Source organism: Scomber japonicus, chromosome 16 (genome assembly GCF_027409825.1).
Source record: "Scomber japonicus isolate fScoJap1 chromosome 16, fScoJap1.pri, whole genome shotgun sequence".
Lineage (NCBI taxonomy): Eukaryota > Metazoa > Chordata > Actinopteri > Scombriformes > Scombridae > Scomber > Scomber japonicus.
In genome coordinates this window covers 27,771,460-27,796,937 of record NC_070593.1, presented here as the reverse complement: position 1 = coordinate 27,796,937, position 25,478 = coordinate 27,771,460, and the positions used below count along the sequence as shown (strand labels likewise).

General features: G+C 38.7%; 1 protein-coding gene across 1 annotated transcript in view; it reads left to right on the top strand.

Moving 5' to 3' along the window:
• The window catches only part of si:dkey-87k14.1 (leucine-rich repeat transmembrane protein FLRT2), a 59,979-nt gene extending 39,213 nt beyond the window's left edge, over positions 1-20,766 (top strand). The window contains exons 2-3 of the mRNA XM_053335691.1: positions 14,446-14,796; positions 16,498-20,766. Coding sequence (XP_053191666.1) covers positions 16,950-18,950 — 2,001 coding nt within the window. The 5' untranslated portion in view covers positions 14,446-14,796; positions 16,498-16,949 and the 3' untranslated portion in view covers positions 18,951-20,766. The remainder of the gene's footprint in view (positions 1-14,445; positions 14,797-16,497) is intronic.
• The last annotated feature ends 4,712 nt before the right edge of the window (positions 20,767-25,478 follow it).

Genomic DNA, 25,478 nt, shown 5'->3' with positions numbered 1-25,478 from the left:
TCATTAAATTTATGGCATAGAAAAATATGAAAGCTGGGGGAAGATAGAAGAGTTAAGGGATAAGGTTGTCAGAGTTTTATATTGTCTTGTCAATAAATGCTATATAAAAAGAGCCAAACCAAGCAAAGTGAACATTGTGTTAGGCCGTCTCTCATTACTTTCTGGCTCCCTGCTTTGCCTCTGACTGTCAGCCATAAGCCAATTGGTTCCAATGGAAGACAATAATCTTTAAAAAACAACTCATGAATATATAGTTTCATTTTCAGTGTCAGTTTCAAACATAACTCAAATATGTTGAAATAGTACAATTGTTGTGGTGTATGAATTCATTACTTTGGATTTATGAAGGAACAATGCAACACTGTGTAGCTCGTGTACGTTTTTAACATTGTATTGATCAGAGACAAATAAAGGTTGGCAAGATGAGCAATTAAAAAATATGTTTAAAATAGTTTTAAAAGCAGGGTCAGGTTTGTTAAAATGTACATTTAGTATTTTTGTTGGTTTTATGTCAAAAGTAAGAAAATGTCAAATGGTGTAACCACAAAAGAATGATAAATATTAAATATTCTATCCACCTATAATGTATTTAATTACTACATTTAGTATTTCTACATTTCTGTGCATGTATATTTGCATTTCTACATTAAAATACAATATTGAGCAGGACAAATCCTTAAAAAAACATTCTTTCTAAATAGTTAGTGTAATAAATAGTGTAACAAATGATGTAAAATGTGTTTAAAAACAACAACAACAACATTGTGTTACATTGCAAAAATGGATTTTTATTTTACTTTATATTTGTATTTGTTATTTATTCCACATTGTAGTTCACATATAATCAGATTTGTATAAAAAAATACTGGTTACACCAATTGACACTGAGTAACATAATGTCATTGACTCATATATTGTATATATAGTTCATGAGACACAGTATGTTATGTCAGTGCAGTCATGTGTTAGATTTCTTTTTGGGCCCCAGGAAGTCTTTGACTGGTCCCATTGATCAGGTTTACACAGGTATTAAAGAAAACATATTTTCCCCTCCAAATGTTCAATCAACCAACTTCCTGTTGTGACAAAAGTTTGAATAGCAGCTGTGTAGTTTTGTCCATTAAGCCTGCATGGTGCTCTTTGACGCATATGCTAATTATTTCCACATTATGCTAAACTGTCAACTAACAGTGTTGTGAGGCGGCTGCATGAATAAATAGAGCACACACAGAGGTGAGCCTGGTGTTAAAGGCTGTAGACTGATCAAAGAGCTCATTTCCCACCGGAAAATAAATAAATAAATAAGAGAATAAAAAGCTATTGAGTGTAAAAGGAAGCTTTGACTGAGAGTGACCTTCAGTGAGCGTCTAAGATCTTGGCAGGGAAGCCCCTTTGATGCCTGTTGAGGATGGAAAAATGATGAAAACAATATCAGACTGGGAGTCACTGAAGACAGGATCTTAAAAGGACCCACAGCTGAAATATAAAGGAATGATGTGCTGATGCAATTTGATTTGAGTTATAAAAGATAAAGAAAAAAGAAAAAAAAGATTCATAGACGAGTGAGACAAGGTGAGAAGTGATAGTGTTGTTACAGACTTCAGTTTCAGGTGAAGGAAGGAGGACAATAAAACCCACAGAGATGAAGAGGGAGAGGCTGTATTTGAGTTTGTAAAGAGAAAGAACCATAGAGCAACAGGGGTCATGGTTTATCAGAATCAACTCAAAATGATGACACAATAATACTCACAAATGCTAATATAACATGAATGTAGTGACATATCCAGGATGATTTTTCAATAACAAGTTGCAAACATAAAACTCATATAACTCTCAAAAAGTTAGTTGTAATGCTTTGTATTTTCAGAATAAAGTCACAATTTTTTGAGATTATAGTTTCAAGAATAAAGTTAGTTATAATGCTTTGTATTTTCAGAATGAAATTAAAAGTTTTCAAGAGTATAGTGGTAATATTTCAAGAACAAGTTTACTTATAATACTATGTATTTTCAGAATAAAGTCACTATTTTTTGGGACTACAGTAGTAATATATCAAGAATAACGTTAGTTATAATGCTGTGTTTTTTCAGAATAAAGTCACATTTTTTAAAGAGATTATATGGTAATATTTAAAGAATAAGGTTGAACATGTTCAAGTTTTAATGTTGTATTATTGTATTTTATTTTTTGTATAATAGTCTTAGAGTCAGAGTCTGAGGTCATATTATTTTTAGATTCAAATTTTCAATTTTCAAGTTAAAATTTGTATATTTTAAAAATGTAATCTTATTATTACAAGAAGAAAGATTCATGAAATGATGAGAGTAAAGTCATGGTTTTACAAAAAAGTGTTGCTTCAAGAACAAAATGCTGTTGTGAATAGAGTTGTTGGATCAGATCACATTTCATGTTTCAGCATTGATCTTTCACATTCTTTATACGACACATTAAATATACATATATATATATATCTCTAAATTGACTTTGCTCTTGAAATGTTAGTGCTGAGGGTAAAATCTTCAGTTACACACTGGGGGAGAATGATATGGGGGAAGGGGGTGGAGGGGGGCACAGTATTGAAATGGAAGCAACGATATCAGGGACAGAAATCATATTTGTTCATTAAAACAGAAATCTCCAAAGTGGGACAAATAGAACTAAAACTGTCTGTATGGGAGTAAAATAGATGAACTAACCCTTTAAATGGACCCATACAAAAGAGGCCCAGGTTTATCTGAACAGCTATAGAAAGTTCACATCCGCTGCTCCAGTCCCAGAACATAATTAAATCACTGAAATTCCATTATGTGAGTAATGAGGCTTATCTTGGACTTTCAGCATGAAGTAAAAATATCCTGACAGCTCTGATGGAGCTCAGGATTGATTCAAAGAAGGGCTTCTTTATTACAAACAATCAGAGTCAGTGTGTAACAGCTGATCTGTCAGAACACAGAGCAATAATTACTGTGTGTTAATGCTGTGCCATGTGCATACATGTGTGCATCACTCTCAATTTAAAGATGCACTTATCACTTCTGCAGCTGTGTGATACTGCAGGTGTTATTAAAGTCAAAGGAAATAATCTGTCTGGCACACTTCCAGAGCTGGGGGGGGGGGGGGGGGGGGGGGTTCAGGCAGAGGACCAAACCATTGTGAGAAGAGATATGAGTGGGTAGGAGCCATCTTTCAAAACTTAAAAAAAAAAACTTGCTTAATGTATTGAAATTTGTGCCCAAGAATTATTTGTGATTAATTAGTACTTTTAATTTGAAGATATTTAGACTTAAAGGTTCTATATGTAAGACTTGTGACATAATTCAAATTACCACTGAGTGAACAGATTGTAACTTAACTTTAAAAATAGACCTTCCCTGACTTCTATGTGAAGAATCTTCCTTCCTTCCTTTATTTCTTCCTTTCTTTCCATGAAAATCTAAAGGACGTGAGGTTTTTGTGTGCTCCAAAGTGCTATAAAATCAACAAATGACCACTACATCACACCCAAAATGATGCCATCCAACTAGAAACACCCTGAAGATATTAGTCATACCAGCTAGCTTTGTTTTTTAGGGTGTTGAGACAGCTAGCTGCCTCCATCAACCACCACACATTTCACAATAAAGCAGCAGCACGTTGCTCCCAGGCCACAGCTCACTGAGTTTACCGTTATTTAGCAAACATGGTTGACGAACAAAGTTGGTGGTTTGAAGGTCAAGTTGACTGAGAGAGATGATTTGCTAAAACACAATGTTAGCGATCTTTCATGTTAATATGAGGAGAATAGGGGTGAACCAGGAACAAAGTATCAGTGCAACAGTTGCAACATGGACTTTTTCTCTTGACGCATGCCACAAAGTTAACATGAGGTAAACCTCATCACTGAGTATGCATCTGAAAATCTGTCTTAAAGCTGCAGTTGGTAAGTAACTTTTTGTCATATTTGCTAAGACTGTCAGTATGTAAAGACAGCATTACATGAAATTAGGAATCTGTAAAAAAAAAACAGGCTCATTTAGCCCCGCCTACTGCTCCTACTGCAAATTGCCAGAATCCACCACGGCTGGAAAAAAGAACCAATCAGAGCCAGGATTGTGTCTGACAGCTGTCGATCACTGCTCACACACAGGCCCCTCCTCCTTCCTCCTCACAGGCCCCTCCCCCTTCTTCCTCAGCTCGGTCAAGCTCATATCTCCGAGTTTCTAGGTAAGGTATAGCCATGTGAAAGTCACTGTAAAGTGTTTTATATCTAGCTGTGTGGAGTGTAGTTCATGAATTACCGATTGCGTGCACGCGACTACGTGCACGTGGTCGCGTCAGCTTCCTCTGGGGGAGGGACTTTGGAGGCAGGGCAGGAGTGCAGAGGAGAGGGAGGGGGAGGGATCTGAAAGTTGTACTTCTTCAAATTTGATGCTAAGTCCTCTCTCTCCTCAAAGTTACCAACTGCAGCTTTAACCAATGAGTTTCAGCAGTTACAACCTTCATTACAGAAAATGATGGTGATTGTGATTATGATGATATTATAAGTTCAGTTTGACGCTTTGGAACAATTTCATACAATTACAGCATTTAACGTAATACATTGATTTAGGAGTAAAATGGCCATGGTCAATTTATCCAAATGTTACTTTTGTCCCAGATGTTTTTTATTGCGTGTGACTCATACTCATAGAGGACATGAGTATGTTCTTCACAATAAATGATGATTACTCGGAATAAATGCATCTCTGTAAAGAGGGACAAAGAGGGACATACAAAAAAACACATTACTTACAATAAGAATGAGAGAGCACAAGCAACAGGAGGCTAACTGCAGTTGACTTAATGACCACTGGTGTCAGTAATGAGAAGCACTTTCTTACACATACATATAGAACCTTTAATAATAGAAGTCTTCATTTTTTTATGTTTTAAGTTCATGCAAACAGCTGCACCTCACGTCCTTCTTAATCAACACTTATATTTGAACTGATTTTTTAATGCATTTTGTAAATCTTGCAGTCTGACAGAGGAACTGAAAATGCATTCAATAGGTCTATTTTGTCAACAAAACAACTCATAATAGGCAAAGTGAAAACTTTGCAAATTTATGCAAATACATACAGAAGTATCTCATTAAAATATTCAAAGGCATCCCCAGTCAAATTGCGCAGATACCTCAAGGACATTTCGTGGATTCCGGAGTGGCTTGATTAAATTTGACTCTGGAGATTTTTGATTTATTTCTTTATTTATTTCTACTCAAGACGTTTTCTTTTTCGTCGGCTTATTAATTGTTGATCAGTGGGTCAGCGTCTCAAACATGCAAATGAAATGCTTTTAAATTTGGCTGGTGATAACAAAATAAATGTGGAAAAGGTTTCCTCCAGGCGTCATTTTGCACTTTTTTCTGTTGTTCTCCCTGAAAAAAAAATTACCCAAACAGATGGAAGATTGAGGGCTTTTTTTTTTCCTCCTTGCTTGATAATCCACCCCTGACTGAGCCTTATCCTCATTAAAGAAACCCGACACTGATTGAACCGCCTGTCAACCCCCCCAAGTCCTGACAAAAACCTCTTTGTTGTCATCTCCAGTGCTGTCTTTCTGTCTGTCTGTCTGTCTGCGATCTGCTCCTCTATTAATAGTAAAAGATGCAGAGGGAAGGCTGCGGCGCTGTGTGCTCAAAGGTCGAGGCACAACGTGGGATCCCATAGAAGTCTGCTACAATACATGATAGGCAAATTATGACTATGTACTGAGGACTATTGATGAGGTCAACACTGTTTTTTCGCGGAAATGAGTTGTTAAAAGCATATCCACACCTGGGACTTCAACAAAGCACTCAGGTTTTCAGAATCACCATTCAAAACAGACAATACACGTAGCCAAAGGCTTCTGTGTGTGTATGGAAGGGTCAGAGTGGTATGTTTTGCCAACGCCACAGTCGGAAGGGTCAAGAAGAGAGTCAAAGCCCTGAGAGCTATTTTAATTTAACAAAGTGAATAGTCTCTGTCAAGGACTCACGCTTCAGTCCAACACTACCTTGATACTGTGGGCTGGTCCAGCATCTGGCTGGAAGTATGCCAAACATGTAAACCCTACCTGCAATAAACTATAAATAAATAATATACATCCTAATGACCCAGAAAATGAAAGAGTTCTCAGGTTGGCGTGCTCATGATGATATGGCTGTAGCTGATTAAAAATGTCATTTTTTATTGATTATGTGTAGTCACGCTAGTGTTGGCAGTGTTAGTCGGATCACTGCTTTGTTCCAGTCTGAATCATCTATAACAGTATGATCAGTATTGAGGAATAGTTAGTTCCATGTAACGGTTTGTGGTCGTTTAATTAGAAAATAAATGTTACTGTAATTACATTTTAAATAGATTAACTAGTAATCCCTAATCTATTACATTTCCAAAGTAACCTTCACAACCCTGAGTGTGTGTTTTGATGCAGAATCCTCTCAGAATGAATGACTGTATAATAACTTGGTGATCTGCTGACTGTTCCACCAGCGCTACCTTCAAGTTTATATACATTTAACAATACCTGTAAAATGTACAGTATATCTACAGATTGTCAGTATGTGCAGGCAAAAGCTATTTGATTTACAGCCAAACGAAGTAGAGCAAATGATCATGTAACTTGATGATCTCAATTGACTGATCTAATAAAGGAAAAGACTGAACTGTACAACTGAGGTCTAATGTTCATAGTTTTGCTCGTCTTTACCATCAGTTGTACAACATTGTACTCACCAGGTTAAATGATGATCTGGGAACACAAGCAGTCAGAAACATTATAAACATATATAATTGAACTCAGCAGTAGTAAAACATACTGTATATTGCACCATATGATGTTTGTTGTTGTCAAAGTTTGTTTAATGGAGATCATTGATCCCTGCACAGCTATGAGTTGTGTGTGTTTTGCAGTAGAATTCTGGTATTTTGGTCATCACATCTCTTAGGAAGAAATCAATAACACACTTGTAGAGAAGTGTTATGAGTATTTGGGTATTTGTAGCACCAGGGTTCTCAGTTTTGTGTCTGTCAGTCAGCACAGCAGTGAGGTTGTTGTTGACTAGATGCTGTAATCAGAACAACACTCCCACTGTGTGTAACTAGGCTACCTGGGACCACAAGTCAATTACCCTGCTTTGGCTTGGACCATAGATTTGTTTTTGGATAATCATCTTTAGCTCAAGCAGTTTGCAATGTATGCTGGAGAGAAGTCATGTGAGGGTAATAACCAGGCTCACGCCATTCCGATGACACTTCCATAGCTTTATAAGCAGAATCTAATTCTAATAATAATAATAATAAAAAACTCAAAATGTATATACTTTGTGGTCAATTTATCCAAATGTTATTTTCGTCCCACATGTTTTTCTTGCATCTGATTCATACTCATAGAGGACATGAGTATGTTCTTCACAATAAATGATGGTTACTCTGAATGAATGGATCTATGTATAGGGCCCTATAAAATCAGTTTTATTTTTTCCCAGATTCCGTCTTTTCCATTTTAATTTTTGTGAATCTTGTTTTTTTTACCTTTTACTCTTATTTTACTAACAAAAACAGTGTGCTTTTGCAAAACAACAGTTCACCTGACACATATGAAGTCCCTCGGGAACGGCTCGGCTCTGTACTGAGGGGTTAGTCTCGAGTTTTCAAAGATTTTTCACCGATGAAGGCAGAGCCGTGGCCAGCCGCTTCGCCATGCTTACATTGTTTTGAAGGGGAATGGGCTCAGTGTGTGGAGGGGGCTTGTTGTGCCACCCAGATTTGCTTCCCTCCGTGCAGTTTTCCCCAGACATACGTTCCTCTTCCACACGAAAACAGCATTTCAGTCAAATTATGTCAGATTCCGTGATATTCCGCGTTAGGGTTAGGGTTAATAAATTCCGTTTTAATCGGCCAATTCCTTTCCGCCATTCCGTGATCGTGGAAATCATAGGGCCCTAAATGTACAAAGACAAAAAAAAACGTTATACTGACGTCCCAGCCCTGCCGTGAGTGAGGAAAAACACATTACCTACAATAAGAACAATCAACACGAGCAACAGGAGGCTAACTGCAGCTCACTTAATGACCACCGGTGTCAGTAATGAGAAGCACTTTCTTAAACATACATATAGAACCTTTAATAATAGAAATCCTTTCTGCACACTTTAATTCCAATAAAGATGCTGCTTGTAAAACTCAAAATGTGAAGACCCAGTGAAATGAAACTGGCCTTATCTTTATGTCCCTATCTTAAATGGCTTATTTATCTCTATAATATGCCAAATATGTCATAAAATTAGTATTTTTACATTATTATGACTTTTCCTTTAATATAAGCCCAAAAGTTTGGTCATAATGTGTCAGAGGCATTTACAAAAGTTCACCCACTCAAATATGACTTTGTGTAAGTAGCCAGCACATGTCACTATTTGTGTACTTTTCTATACTTTTCTCATCTTAAGTGAATATTTTCCATCACATTACAAGCAAAGAAAAAAAACATTCCGCAGAATTCCACAGATTTTTCTTCTGGTTCATCGCTGAAAACACTAAAACAGTCTGCAGATTGCGTTTAGGTCTGGTAATAACTGACACACCGTTATCACAGATTATAAACGGTTATTTGAATCAAACTTTGAAAAGGGTGAAAAGTTTGATCCAAAACTCACATTCTGTTCTGTTCTCATGAGAGTGATGTTCAGAGTGGAAACAGTTTTTGTGAAGGTAGCAAGCTGTTATCCATTTGTTGTTCCTGGGAAGTAATGGAACATAAATTGCTCATGCCTAAAAAGTAGTATAGAAAACAGACATTATTCCTTTCAAATTTTGCTTTTGTGAATTTCACTTAAATTCAGAAAAAAACACATATGAATTAGCATGTGTTTATACTAAAGGTATACATAAGTGGCCACAGAAGAGATTTACAATTTATAAAAAAGTGAATTATTTTTTATTTCTATTTTATTTCACATAAAGAAAAAAAAATAAAACAAGAAAAGTCATGGGAAAAAAGGAGGGAGAAGGAGCCAATAAAACCTATAAGGACTTGTTGGCCCCTAACCCTAACCCTAGGCCTTCCTATGTGAGCCATACAACACAAAAACTTAAAAGTAAAGAAATAGTGTATCAAGAAAGGTGACAACACATAGAATATTATATTGAGAGCGGTTATGATGTTGCATTACTATTATTATTTTCTATACATTTACAGTATGTAAAGTATTAGCAGCACATGTTACTGAGGTCATACTGTAAATGCCCCCCCCCCCCCACCTCCAGTACCACCCGATCCCCCAGGAACTGCACCAGTACAAAAAAGAAAGAAAAAGAAAAAACATTTGACATCACAGTCTCCACTCAAACTCCATTTATGTCCTTGCTCTCTCGCTCACACAGTCCTCATATGAAGTTTTCTCAGTTGTCGTTGGAACTGCAGACTGCTTAAACGTTTCATTATTCGGAGCTTTTATCAGTCTTCTCATCTACGTGGGCTGAAAAGGTTGAAAGGGAGTAAGTGGACCTTGACTCCACAGTGTTTTCTTAACAGCTATGCAATCATATTAACATCTGTAGATGTATTCTACCCACAGTGTGTGATGGTCTAAAGGTTGTTTCACAGCTTTTTCTGATGGAAAAAAAAACTGAATCTTTTTTTATTTTATTCATGCTAAACCTCTCTGGCCTCTATAGTCTGCACACAGACTGTCTTACTCGAATGTTTAACATCACCTCCACTGTGCATTCAATGATATATATGCACTTATATATATTGCAATAAGAAGGAAGTAGAATACTTTAGTTTTAAAGCAGCTTTAATTTATTTATTCTAATGTCTAAATGTCTAATGTCTTCTAATTGTCATACAGTAGAACACCAATATTTTATATGAATCCTTTTTTGGACTAATAACTATATTTGGTAACCTCTGTAACATCCAGAATAACCTCCCCATGCCTCTCTCTGACAGTTCAAACATAAATATAGAAGCATGTGATTATGAGAAATGCACATCAAATGTTTGTTTTAAACAACACTTTCTATTTTACTGAATGACTTTTTTCAACTATACATTCTTTTTCCCCCCAATACTTTGTTTATTGATTGTTTTTAATTGATAACAAACACAACATATAACATCCTCCCATAACAGTCTCAGCAATAAGGAACAATTCAATATATATATAAATTCAGCATTAAAAAACAGGTAAATAGAATAAACTTAAAAAAATATATTTTAAATTATTATACTAATAAAATAATAATGTTTTTATTGTGATTCTATGAATCACAATAAAAATGAATCACTGGCTTTATTCTTGACAATGACTAATATAAGGAAGTAGGTGACACTTAGGAAGGTGTGCATGCTGTTTTATTTGCTACTTTGAAAACATCAAACGTCTTTGAACCATATGTACAATGCTTCATTCTTATATTTAGTATATTATACATTAAACTCTATGCTATAATATAACAGCCATATATAGATATATTATATGACATTACACCTGCGCTGGGGAACAATAAAGTCAAGGTTTATTGTGTCTTAAATGCGCCACTATGTTCACCATGCAGCTTGTTACTGTGTGTGTGTGTGTGTGTGTGTGTGTGTGTGTGTGTGTGTGTGTGTGTGTGTGTGTGGGTGGGTGTGTGCTGTTTGCTAGATTTAAGAGGGCCAGTTCATGAGACCGGTGAGCCTGAGCCCAAAAAATGGGTAGAAAATGCTTGTTTTACTGGAATGTATTGATTAGTAAAGCTTTAAAGATGGAGTCATGTGACCTCATCATTCATCTAATCAGCACATTTTAGAGTTGAGATTCAAACTATGTAAAGTGAGCAGTAGTAGTCTTATGAATTCTCTTGATACTACTATCTTATATATTAAAAAGGTACACACACACACACACACACACACACACACACACACACACACACACAGATTCCCCTACAATCAGTGTCATATCCAGGTAATCCATTCCTCCTGCTCTAAAGCGCTGGGAGCAGCTGTCCAGGTCGTTGTGAGTTTACACACACGAGCAGCCAGATTACAGCGACAACACAAACAAGCGGGAGGCTAAACCCACATCGTCATGCTAGCCACGGACTCCACATACACTCCGATAAGCTGCAGACAGATTTAGCCTGAATTTTAATTTAATAGATTGGAGTGGCGAGAGGCGGCAGCAGATGTGGTGTTTGGCAGCGGGCGTTCAAATCATGAGAGAGAGAGAGAGAGAGAGAGAGAGAGAGAGAGAGAGAGAGAGAGAGAGAGAGTTGTGAATAGAGGACGTGAATCAAACCACAGACTGTGCGTGTGTGTGTGTGTGTGTGTGTGATACTGAGAGCATGGTTGAAGGTTAGCAGTTATTTGAATAGTAGTGTGTTACAGCAGCACAATGATGCTTTCTTTATGTGAACTGTTGCTGAGTGCTAACTAGAGCTAAAAGGCTCTGTGAGCACAGACTCTACATTTCATCATGAGTCTGTCTGGATGTTTGAGTATACATCTGAAGGAGGGAAAAAGTCACCCATGCAAAAGTAGAAAACAGGTCAAATGTTAAGCAATGCATTCATTTAATTCAAACAATACTGTTCATGAGCCGTACTCGTTTTGGTTCATCACCCAGCTGGATGTTTGAGTCCAAGCAGAAGCCATTCATTAAAAAGGACAAAGCTGCCTTAAAGTAGGAGAAAAGTCTCTTTGCTACAGTAAGAAATATACAATCTACACAAACATTACAAAAGCAGTTAGATGAGTTAGTAGCTTTTCTATTCATGTGTTGCAGCAGTTCAGCTCAGAAAGAGAAGAAACTCCTGACTGACTGATGCTGGAACTTTATATGTGAAAAAAAACAAGTTTAACCCTCCTGTTGTCCTCCAGGGTCAAATTGTCTCCATCTCTTTTTACTGTTCCTTCTTTCCTTCCTTCCTCCCTCTTTCTTTAAGTTTTCCTTCCTTCTTCCCCTCCTCCCCTCTTTCTTTGCTCCCTCCTCCTTCCATCCTTCCTTGCTTCTTTCCTTCCTTCCTTCCTTCCTCCCTCCCTACTCCTTTCCTTCCTTCCTTCTCTCCCTCCCTCCTTACTCCTTTCTTTCTTTCCTTCCTTCCTCCCTTCCTTCCTTCCTTTCTTCCTTCCTCTTTTCGTCCTTATTCCTTTCCTTCCTTTCTGCCTTCCTTCCTTCCTTTCTTTATTCCTTCCTTCCTTCCATCCTCCCTCCCTCCTTACTCCTTTCTTTCCTTCCTCCCTTCCTTCCTTCCTTCCTTCCTTCCTTCTTTCCTTCCTCCCTCCCTCCCTTCCTTCCTTCCTTCCTTTCTTCCCTCCTCCCTCCCTCCTTACTCCTTTCCTCCCTTCCTTCTTTCCTTACTCCTTTCCGTCCTTCCTTCCTTTCTTTCTTCCTTCCTTCCTCCCTCCCTCCCTTCCTTCTTTCCTTCCTTACCTCCTCCCTCCTTTCTTTCCTTCCTCCCTTCCTTCTCTCCTAAATTCCTTCCTCTTTCCTCCTTAATCCTTTCCTTCCTTCCTTCCTTACTCCTTTCCTTCCTTCCTTCCTTCCTTCCTTCCTTCCCTCCTCCCTCCCTCCTTACTCCTTTCCTTCTTTCATTTCTTCCTTCCTTCCTTTCTTCCTTCCCTCCTCCCTCCCTAATTACTCCTTTCTTTCCTTCCTTCCTTCCTTCCTTCCTTCCTTCCTTGACCTGAGGACAACAGGAGGGTTTAAAAGATCCAAACGGATGTATAAGCCTATAATTTAGCCAAAAAGGCTTTTATGTGCAACATTTTCATGTGCATAAAAAAAAGTCATCTTAATCAGCCATTTCTGAGCCATAATATAAAACATAAGTTACTGCAGATGTGTGGACAATGAAGTAAAAAGTCTTAAAGTGAAATGATCATACCATGCTGCAAATGTTTCTATGTTAGTAATGAGATGGAAACATCAATTATTACATTTACTGTCTTTTTACATTTTACTATGAATGAATCAACACATGTGGAAGTTGTAGAAATGCTACAAGCAACAGATTTTACATACAGTACAGTCACATACTGCAACATATATAACATGTGTTTGGCTCGTCCAACAGAAAGATAAACGGAAAAGGGAAAAAATGTGCAAAACGTATAAAAACACACAGAAAAAGAAACAGAGTGGTAGAATAAACATTTTTGAAACAGACCACATGATCTGAGCTTGTGTTCATCTGTGTGGTGGTTATGTTGTGGTAATGTGATTCATGTGTGTTATCGCAACATTAAAACTGTAAACACCAAAAAAGGAAAAAAATCCCATAAAAAAGCTCTGATCTTGAGAATCTGCTTTGTAGAGGTGCCATGTTTCAAAATCAAATCAATATTTACAATATTTCTGTTGTATTGTGCATATTATTTGACAAATTTGTATTTAAACAAATCATTGACTTTCAACAAACCTGAGGCAAAATGTAATGAAGGCAGTGGGGAAAAGGCTGGAATTATTATTATAGGAATTATTTCTCACTATTCAGATTGATTTTTGTTGTTTGCTATGTGTCATATATTTAGGAGCTAAATTAAATTACATGGGTTAAGAAAAAAAATATATTAAATGTTTTCATTTAGGGTAGATCAGAGTGCTGTGGGACACTTTTTGCAATTCTGACTTGTTACACATTTAATATTATTATTAAATCCCGGAGGTGTTTCCTTGTTAAATCAGAAGACAATTTTTGGATATTGTACTCAAAAGGAACATAACACTTATATTAATGTTCCTCAGGCCAAATCCTTTCACAATGTGTAGATTTAGTAATATGGGATATTAGTTTTTAGGCTTAGAAATACTTTCATTTACACAAAGCAGCCTTATCTGCCAAAACTTTGTGAAATGTGCATACTCATATTTGGTCATTTAATTTCTTTGAGCTACAATTTTTAGGTTAAACAACGTGTAATTTTAAATAATGTAAATGACACAATATGCATATACTGTAATAGTTATCTTTCAAATAATTGAATAGTAAAATAATAAATGCACTGGAGCTTAGCTGTCCGCATTAGTCAATGTCACATATTACCCTAATCCACTTTCATTCATATACATTGTTCATTTGTCAGCAAAGTATCAGAAATGTAACGTTTTAAAGCGCGTGAAAGAACACACACACCTCCTTTAAGTGAGAGAGAGAAAGAGAGAGAGATAAAGGAGCCTATGAGGATAGGACAGAGGGAGAGAAAGGGGGTGTATAAGGCAGAGAGAGAGAGAGAGAGAGAGAGAGAGAGAGAGAGAGAGTGTTAACAGAGATAGAGGGAGTCTCGGGGCTCCAGGAGGGACCAGGCAGTCTCCACAACAGCAGACTATGGACTTCATATCCCGGGTTGCTATCGGTGGAGTAGCGGGTGTTTGCCCGGGAGTATCTAACTCTCCTCTCCTTTTTTCTTCATGTCCTCTTCTTCTCCTCTTCCTTTGAATCCCGGCGGCAGAGGAACTTCACTGGCGGCTCCGGAGCAGCTCTGCGGGTCAGGAGTGTCAGGCTGTCGGTGTGTGTGTGTGTGTCTGTGTGTGAAGAAGATGCGGAGAAGAACACAGATGACCTGAACTTCATTTTTTCCCATTTTCCTGGCTGCTCTCGGTCAGGATCTTTACACATTGTGCATAATGCCACAGTTCTCCTCCGGTAAACCAAGTGAGCGCAGTCCTGATCCGCAGCGGGAGAGGAGAGCGGACGCAGCGGGCAGGATGCGGACTGTGTGCCCGGTGTGAGAGCAGCAGTCTGCGGAGAGAACAGCAGACTGGCTGGATGTGCAGCAACAAGACTTTCTGCTTTCCTACAGGTAAGAAAGATGGGGAAAAAAGACCAATCAGATAATTATGTTTATTTTCCCGCTAAATTTCATTAATGCAAATAATGGGATTTTAATTGTACCGCTTTTAAAATGGTCAACATTGTCTTAACGGTCATATTTTTACAATTTTTAGTAAACTTCACAATTATAAGAATTATTTTAAAGCTTTATTTTTAAATTAATTTATTTTATAAATGCCATCATCATCACTTCATTTTCAGTAGGTGTAAAAGCAGAAAAGGGAACGCTCTCTCTCTCTCTCTCTCTCTCTCTCTCTCTCTCAGAGCAATCCAAAGATTATTCTCCAAAAAAAACTGGGACAGCGCTGCTTAACAATAAACACTGCCTGTGGACAACTTTTTTTTTTTAAGGGTTGCATGAATATATATGTCATAGGACTGATGCCAAAGACCCTGCTGATAAGGTCAGGTCACCGTAATTGTACTCAGTTTGATGCCTTATTTGCCCCCCCACCCTCAAGGAAACATTACATAACTATTGAACTGCCTTGGCCACAAATCAATGCAATCTGTCAATTGGCTGCTGCTGCCTGGTGCCATTTTTATTAATCATCACTACCACCCAGATAACAACCACTAATAATACATTATCATCACTTCCTTTGCAGGGACTGTATTGGATTGTTAAGTGGAGCAGCATAGGGAGGGTTTATCACTGTTTTCCTTCAATTCAACTAAATAATGAGGCTTTTGTGTGTGTATGCCAGCTAATACCGTCGCCGCCGACAAGGAAATTGCTCCACTTTATTTAAATCTTCTGACCTTGCGCTCACGGTAGCACCCCCATGCACCTCCTCATCGCGAGAGGCCCACATCGATCTTAGTTGTGTCCCCACCGCGCGAGGAATTTGTCTCATCTTATCTCTGCTGACAGGTTGCGTTCATCACCATCCAGGACTCCTCCTTTCCTTTCCTTCCAAGCACAGCAGCAAAACTTAATGAATCAAAGGAAGAGTGAAGAAGAATGCAGAAGATTAGTCTAATTTACCGTTAATTCAGAGCAAATATTTGGCTTTGTAAGCAAGTACTGATATCTGATGTCCCTTCTTTCACCTCCTGATAATCCCCCCCCCCCCCTTCCTCCTGAGGATGACTTTTCCTGAATGCCGTGGGGCAGGGCACAATCCATTAGGGAGTGAACTGCATGGGTAACAGAGTCATGGTGCTCATCAGTGAGCCGGTCGTCTCCTTCGCTTCACTTCACACCTTATTGCTTTGGCTGCCGTGTTTTTAATCCTTTGGATTTGTCCATTTTTTTTAAATGTTCTTTTTGGGGAGTTTGTTCACGTCCGTTGTTATCAACTCAGGACGAAGGGGGGCAAGTTTGAATCTGCCTAGGGTATGTTTTCATTTAAGATCAGAGCCGGTGTTTGTAATCTGCACACTGGCTTGGAATTTTTAATCTTGTTTTTCCCGTCATTTTACGACACCTTTGCTCTCTCTATCTTTTCCAAGTATCATTTTCTTCCAGCTGTGTGTCTGAAGAATATGTAGCAGATCTGTAAGTCATTTGTATGCACACTTCTCTGCTCTCCCAATTTACAATGTCTCGCTTTGCATTTGTGGGATGGAAAAAAAAGGAAAAAAAACCCACCTTTTGTCTTTAGTGGAAAGCTTTTTTTAGGGGAGGGAAAAGACTGATTTTTCTATTATTCTTCTCTTGCAACAGGTTTCTGGATCCAAAGGTCGAGTAGGAGAGAAGCGTTATTGTTCTGGGACCGGCTGTGTGTAACGTGAAAGAGAAAAGGAAGCAAGAAGAGGACATCCAATGATAACCCTCCAATGTGTTGTACATGGCTCTGTCAGCGGAGATTGCTGAAGAGAGCTCTACCCGCCGGTAAAAGAGTAGAGAGGGTGAAAATGTGATGAACTTTATTAATGTCTCCCAGCTTAATTATGGACAGAGGCTGGTCAAGAAATCATATTGCTTAATGAGACCATTGCTCTTATGTTGGGAAGCTTAGGACAACTAATTACCAAGGGATTACTCAAGACCTTCTTCAGCACCAGGCTGCACATGTGGTCAAAATCTAATGACTGTTCTGTTGGATTTTTCGAATCGTCATTTCTTATTGTTTTTTCTCTGATGTGATTTCTGTATTTTTCCTCAATCCTTTTGAAATGGAGATACAGTGGCGTTTATGGAATAAGGACTTGGCCTCCTTCATAAGGCCGTGGATACCCATTCTGTTAGGCCTTCACCTGCAGTTCTCCCGGGCTTCCAACTGCCCCGAGGAGTGCCGCTGTGACCGCACCTTTGTTTACTGCAACGAGCGGAGCCTGACCTCAGTGCCTCTGGGAATCGGTGAGGGTTATAAGACCCTCTACCTCCACAACAACCAAATCAATAATGCTGGTTTCCCTTTGGAGCTCCACCACGTGGCTTCTGTGGAAACTGTGTATCTCTATGGTAACCAGCTGGATGAGTTCCCCATTAACCTGCCCAAAAATGTGAGGGTTCTCCATCTGCAGGAGAACAACATTCAAACCATCTCCAGAGCGGCTCTGGCCCAGCTTCTTTGGCTGGAGGAGCTGCATTTGGATGATAACTCCATTTCTACTGTAGGGGTGGAGGAAGGGGCTTTCCGTGAGGCCGTGAGCCTGAAGATGCTCTTCCTCACCAAAAACCACCTGAGCAGTGTGCCTATCGGTCTTCCAGATGATCTAAAAGAGTTGCGATTGGATGAGAATCGGATTGCGGTCATCGCAGAGGAAGCATTTAGGAATGTCACCCGGCTAGAGCGCCTCCTGTTGGATGGAAACCTGTTGACAGACGAAGGGATTGCGCCAGGGACATTCCAGGACCTGGCAATCCTGAGAGAACTCTCCCTGGCCCGGAACTCACTCACATACCCGCCCCCATTCCTCCCAGGGGAGGTGCTGGTCAAGTTAAACTTTCAGGAAAATCAAATAAGCCGAATCCCTATCAGGGCATTCTCGGGATTGCACAAGCTGGAGAGGCTGGATATTTCTAGCAACCAGCTGCAGTCGCTGACACAGGGGGTCTTTGATGGCCTCGTCAGTCTCAGACAGCTCACTGTTCGGAACAACCTTTGGCTGTGCGACTGCAGTATCAAATGGGTGGTGTCGTGGCTTAAATCTCTGCCAGCCTCGCTCAATGTGCGCGGCTTCATGTGCCATAAACCTGAAAAATTCCGGGGTATGGTGATCAGGGAGCTGAGTGCTGAGCTGGTCCAGTGCCCGCAGAGCACAGCGATGACGCCCACTTCAACAGCTGATACTGCTCTAATCCCATCCCTGTCATCTTCTACAGACTCCCAGTATGTTTCCCCCACCTCCAGGCGACCCTTCCCCACATTCCCCACCCTCTACCCTGTGTACACAACCAGAGAGGGGGGTTTGAGGACTAAGCAACCTCTGGATCCCCGAAAGGAGACTCTGCAGGTCACATTTGCCATCCTGAATGGCTCGGCTATCCACGTGAGCTGGGTGGCCGCCTTTCCGGTCACCGCCTACAAGGTGACCTGGGCCAGGATGGGGCCCAGTCTGACAGGGGACACGGTGAGAGAGAGGATAGTGGGTGGGGATCACCGGGGGATCCGACTGGCTAACCTTGAGCCAAAGTCCATCTATCGGATCTGTGTTATTCCCTTAGATGCATTCAATAATTACCGGCCCAAAGATGATACAGTGTGCACAGAGGCCATGACCACACCAGCCTCTTTCAACCCCAATAACAACAAAAGACCAACGGGGCCAGAGCAGGCCACGCAGCAAGAACCCAGCTCACCTTTCTTGCTGGCTGGGCTGATCGGCGGGGCTGTGATTGTAGTCCTGGTCATACTCCTCAGCATCTTCTGCTGGCATATGCACAAGAAGAGCCGCTCCAAGTCCTCCACCAAGTGGAAATATAATCGGGGTCGGAGAAAAGATGACTATTGCGAAGCAGGCACAAAAAAGGATAATTCCATCCTGGAAATGACTGAGACCAGCTTCCAGATAGTGTCACTCAACAACGAGCAGCTCCTCAAGGGAGATTTTCGCGTTCAGCCTATTTACACCCCTAATGGTGGCATCGGCTTCCGGGACTGCCCCCTGGGGAACAACAGCACAGTCTACTGCAAGAACAATGTTCAGGATGCAGAGTTTTGTCGCACATGATGGTTTTGGAAAGCATCAGGAGCATTTTTACTGACAACTACCCACACTTTACTGGACACTGTACAGTGTTAATATTATTTGAAACCCCCGTGTCTTCAAGAAATGTAATTTATACAACTGGCTGGACGATATCTTTTATATAACAACTTTGGATTTATAAGTTATTGGTTTCTGAAGTTGTGCTGTTTGAGTTGACATGTACAATCAGGATTCATTTATTTCTAAGTATTAAGGCTGGGTCTCACTTTGATTTTCAGTAATAGTGAATGATTTTGAAGTCATTGTATACTGTGACCATAGTTCATAGGGCCAGAATCCACACTGTAGCTGCAGTACGTCATGAGAGGACTGAAACCAGCTAGTGAACTCATGTATGAGAGAGGGAAGAAAAGAGACAGGCACAAATCAGCTACTTTCACCACTAGAGGGCATCTTTTTTCCTGAAGTCATACAGTCCCACCATGCAGTTTTCAGTGTTAAAACAGTGTGACTGTTTTTAGAAGTCATCACAGTAATATGGCACATTTGTTTAATTGCAACTTCACTTGGTTTAGATGCAAATTATTAGATTCCTGCTCTAGAAAGAGGACATATTTTTATGCAAATGGAATTTCTCTCAACTTTAAAAAGGAAATTTAAAGGTCATACTCATTAAACATTCACAGAAAGTGGAAGGCCTCAGTGTTTTCACCTGCTTTTCAGATTAATACATTACCACTGTAAAGGGGTCATGTTCTTTGTGCTGGCTGTGTTTGATGGTGGGTGTCATAAGAGTGAGCAGCAAAAAAGCACATCTATCATCTACTGTATGTTGAACCCATTAAAAAACAACTATTTCCCTTTTTTTTCAGCAAAAATAATATTATGGTAAAACAGTATATATATGTGCCTTGAAGTTATCAGCTTAAAATGTCTTTTGAATCCATGTTTTTGCACAAAAGGTGTACTGTATATACATTCAATTGGAATTGTTGTTGACGAAACCTCTTGCTCTTGATTATTTATTTACCTCATTACATTTAATTAAAACATATCTTAAAATTGAATTTACTCCTCATGATCTGTCCTAGAATGTTGGCTTTCTTAAAGAATACTCATGTAGGACAGTTCAGTGTGATTGTAACAGAGGTCTGGAGAGGGAAGGGTCCTTTGGGGATGACAAGTAAAAGCTCAAAAGCCACAAATGGATTCCACTCAAAGCCTGCTGAACACCAAGACATATGAAAGCAGTCTCATTGCATTGAATCTTATGTGACTGAGGGCATACATATAAAATAAATCCAGCCAATGATGTCACCTACATTTGTGGCACATTATGTCATACCTAGATATGGTATTAAAAGAGTACTAAATGACCTGTAAAGTTTTAAAAGTCACAGATTCAAAACTGTAATTGCTTAAAATCATTATACTGTATTTTGTGAAGCTGTCAACGCAGGGTACAGGACCACATCTGGAACCTTTTTAATGAGGAGTCCAGTGTGGAGGACTGTTATATGAACACAACAAACATACTGCATGTTGATTTCATATTCAGGGTCTTTTCACCTAATTTAAAAGTAATTTCGGTATTTGGGAAAGTGGTAACAGTACAAGTCAAACTGAATTTCTTTGAAATAATTATACTGGCCAGTACCAATATCAGTATTTGAAACCAGGTAACAATATTTCAGCCAATATGTATGTGTGTGTTTTACTTTAATACATGACACATATAAACTGATTTGATAAGGATATTAGAAATAATTTGGTAATTAAATAACTGTGACAAAGACATACAGTGATCACAACACTACAGCTGAAAAAATAAACGTGTCAATGCCCTCAAACGATGTTACACATTAGTTTTTTTTCATTAGGGAGGTCATTCACATTCCAGACAAGATATTTATAGGACATACATCACAAATGTTTGTGTTAAGCCTTTTCTAAATAAAAAAAATGTCTTCTTCTATTGCTCTCCCATTCATTTCACTTTGAGCAATGTTACACAATTCTTTGACATCTTCTCTTGTACAACATATAAGCCAATATCATTAACTGATGCATGCAGTATTGGCTGATATATTGACCTGGTTTATTATCTGGTTGGCTCTGGCAATTTAACATTTTCAAGATCCTAACCTCACTTTTTCTTTTCATGCATGTTTCTCATTAGTTAAAACACCAAAAAAACACACAAGGCTATCTGACAGTGAATCATAAAGTCTGACATTTGTTTCAGGTTCAAAGCATTTCCATCTTGTACTTTCCAAATTGTCTTGCTATGTGAAATAATCTTGTGGAATCTTAATAGCCAGTGGAACACTATTTGGCAATTGCTCCTCAACAAATCAGAATCATTCAACATAATCACCCTCTCCAGAGAGATAGTTCTCGTTTTATCTGTCCAGGTTTTGAAATGTTTGTCCCTGAGATTTCTGAAAATGTATTACAATGTGGATTATACAGAGTAACATCATTTTTCAACACTGTGAGTGCCACCAAGTCATTTCCTTTCAACTCAATTGTAATGGTGTACAGGAAAAAATCTCAACAACAGATAATGATATAAATTCAATCCAAACTGTATCTGTATGGTCAGATAACAATAATGAGTAAAGATTTTTTTTGGTATTTGGGAGAAATGACCCACTTGTAGAATAAAATGTCACACTTCACAACAACTTGCAAATAGCAAAAGATAAAAGAATGCCTCGCTGCAGATCCTTTGTCATGAGGCTAGTATGATCTTCTTTGCAGATTTCAGTGATGCAGCTGTTAACGAGAAATGAGTGCTGTTGTTGGCTGGAACAACACATCTCTAATAACTGGTTGGAAAAAAGACGTTTTTCAAATGTCTCTTTAATAAGTTGGGGGGAAATCAAGGTATCTAGCCAATTTTTTGAGTGCATTTATAATTTCTTTTTTGACAAAAGAAAAAACAAACATCTGAATTCAAGGTCCTCTTATTAGCGTGTTTGGTTAAGTTGCCTTCGAGGCAGATCCCCATGCTATTGATCTAATGAGCCACCTGTGTGTGTTTACTTCATGTTGGACCGAGACGAGCATTTGAAATGATTTATGGAAAAGTGAAGTTTATTTGGAAAGCTCTTAGAAGCTCATGCTGCTTTCCTGAATATATTCTGTTTAACCGGAGTCTGCATTTCCCAAATCACTTAGACGGAGGTCAGAAAGACCCATCTGTCAGCATGGCCACTCAACACTGTAACAAACAAAGTTATGTTTAAATATCTACTAAATCTAACTGTTCCCAAGATCAACGATGAACTTTAAAATTCAAGCTTTGGTTATATTTGTCTAGATTTGATCATCTGTGTTAGTCTATGTTAGATCCACAGAAACACTGCCAGCTATTTGCATTGGGACTCTTCCTCTGTAGAAAGCTCTAGAGATCTGCTGAGGGTAGAGTCATGATATCACAGCCATTCTTCTATTTTAATAAGAGCTTTACAGCATGAGGGTACAAAGGTTGTCTTTTATAAGAATAATTTACAGATTGAAGTGTTCAATTCAATTTGAGGTTTATAGCAAATATAAAGTACAGTAAAGCACACACACACACACACACACCGTATGAAAGAGAAAATATGCGTTCTTATCTGAAAAGCTAAAAGCTGTGTGCACATCCAGCATCACTCAGTTTCACACATTTGCAGCAAAATCAAATAATGCAGTGTTTTCCTGCATGGAGGTGAGAGCTAGGTCATAGTGTGATAACCCAGGGCAGGTAGTATTCCAGTACGGGAGGTTTCTGGGTCTTAGTGCAAAATATAATAAAGCTGGGGTGTGCCAAAGGCGAGGAATTTCTTACCCTTAGGAAAGAACTGTACAGAATATAAAGACGTGTGGAGGTTTAAATAACTCGATCCTACAATGCAGCTCTCACTGTCTTTTTGAAATATGAGATTTGTGTAAGGTTTGGTTTGATTTGCATTTTTTCTGCATTGTATTTGCACTTCCTGTCCCTTGACGCCACATTTTCTAATGTATAAAGATAATCTCCACTCTTTTTTATCCCTTCTTAATGGAGTTGAAAATGTATCTTTACCATTACAGTAAGAGTATACATGATGGATCATTTCTGTGACAGGATTCTGCACTTCCCTGGTTAAAGAGGCTCAGGGACAAAAGGATCCCATTACTCACGCTTCGTCTTTATTCTGTATAAACTGTGTTGGACAGTATTTAATCTTTCTCGTGGCCACAGATCCATATTTCTTGCTGGCAAAGCAGACATCAGATCTGTGTAGAATGTCGGAGTAGATACAAACAGAGAGAGGGCAGAGCAGGAACAAAGTACTGTAACTTCCCATCAAATCTTTATTTTTGGATCATCAGTGAGCTAAAGGAAAGTTCCAGTTTATCTGGAGTCATTTTTGTAGTTATGGCCAACCTTCATATCAGTCATAATATCATTTTAAGTAGCAAGTTAATTGTTGAAATTTGGAACATGGTGACATTGCTAAAAAAGATGTTTGATGAATAAAGAAACAGGAGCAGTCAGGTGATAGGGTTAGGGGGTTAGGGTTAGGGTTAGGGTTAGTCTAATGTATACAGAAAAAGAAAAACAACGTTAAACTATGCTAGAAATGATGCTAGAAAATGTCCTTTACAGATATCTGTCACATTGTACAGACTGACTTCTTAGTTTAACTTTGACTTGTTTTGTTGTACAGTAGATGTGTTGACAATGTTCATTAGACACATGTTAGGTGTACTCAGCTTCACTTTTACCTCCAAACACATTGGTTTAGATAATCTGACTCCTGGAACTTATTCCTATAAAATATCACCATGTTCCAGCATCTCAGCAATTACTTTGGTGAGTACAATATTGTGACAACTGGCAGAAATTAGGGCCAAAAATGACACAAAAAAAATAAGATCTAATTTTATTATCCAGTCTTCTTGTTAAACAGCTGATCGTCATATCGATTTTTCACCAGAATAATTTAAGTTTTTCAGTTTTTTTTAAGTCAATTAAAAAATGTATTTATTTTCTATAGACTTTCATGCTTAGATTCTCACCTGTGATGTGGGCTCACAAGTAGCTTTTTTTAAGGGGCCATAAATTGGACGCCACTGGAGAGATTTTATATTACAGTACAATACAATGACAGTGTGACAGCTGTAACCATTCCTCTCCTCCATACTAAAATAACTACATTACTCATATGAAGCTAATATGAAGCTTTAGCAGTCTCAGTTCCCCTTTTTTATTTTTGTCCTGGCAGTGATGTGTAATTATGATAATAATAGCTTTATGTTGCACCTTTCAAAACAGTGTTTGAAGTGCTTTACAAATGCAAATAACACAAGTTAAAACAATTGAGCACCATAATTAAATGAAGTGATTACAGGTAGAGAATACAATTTTTTGTATTCAATAATACAAAAAATACATAGGAAACATAAAAATAAAATATTGTTTTAAAGAGATACATTTTATGAAGATGTCACTGACTCTACAGCCTCAGATCTTCATACAGGGAGTTCCAGAGAAAAAGGAGCGATATGATGGCTTTCTTTGGTCGAGTTGCTGCATCTGTTCTAGCTGCAGGCATGTTTTTAGCTTAACCTTGAATATAGACAACTGCAACAGTCAAAACACAATGTCATAAAGGGTTTTATGACCTTCCAAAGGTTAGCAAAGCAAGAAAGCAAAGACCTCATTTTTGAGATGCTCTTCCATTGGACGAAGGCATGATTGAAACATTCCTGTGAGTTGTTTGTCGAATGAAAGGTCAGTATGGAAGACTACTCCCAGGTTTGATATTTGATGACAGGGGGCAAAGACTCTTCTACAAAATGGGATTGGACTTGCTGATGGAAGTTGGCTTCTACCATATAGGTTTGTGGATGTGGTATAGATCTATTGTGTGTATAGGTGCACTGTCCATGTTTTATGCCCCTGACAAAACCTTGATGCTACTAGCAGGATGTATCCCTCCACCACGGCTCAGCAAGGACAGACACTGTGTTTCAGTTGAGGTTTCACAAGCCCTCGGTCACCTGACCCCTGAACACTTCCCCTCCAGGGAATCCCGGTCGCCATGTTAAGTGATGTTCCTGCAGAAAACTCCGGTGGACTCATGTGAGGTCGAACTTCAGTGGGCAATGATGTAGACTCAAACTATAAGCATACTACTCAGAATATTACAATACAGAATACAACACTGCTATAACTTGCATCAGTTAAAATACATGTAAACACATTTCCCTTATTCCAATACATGTTACCATTATTGAAGACACTGATGAACTCTACAAAATATGTTATTGGTCAATGCAGGGTATGACATGAACAGGAAACGGTTATTAAAAGTATGTGACAACTCTACAGCTGAGGTTTGATTATAGGTTTAGGTAAAAAAAATAACACACTTGACAACCTTAATGATTGTGTTCCAGTCTGTTCCTTAGCTGCCATTATCCACCAACCCACCAGAGACTTTCAGCTTTTTCTGTCTGTGATGTCTAGACTGAGATGGAGAAGGTCAGATACTTTATAGATAGTTTACAGAT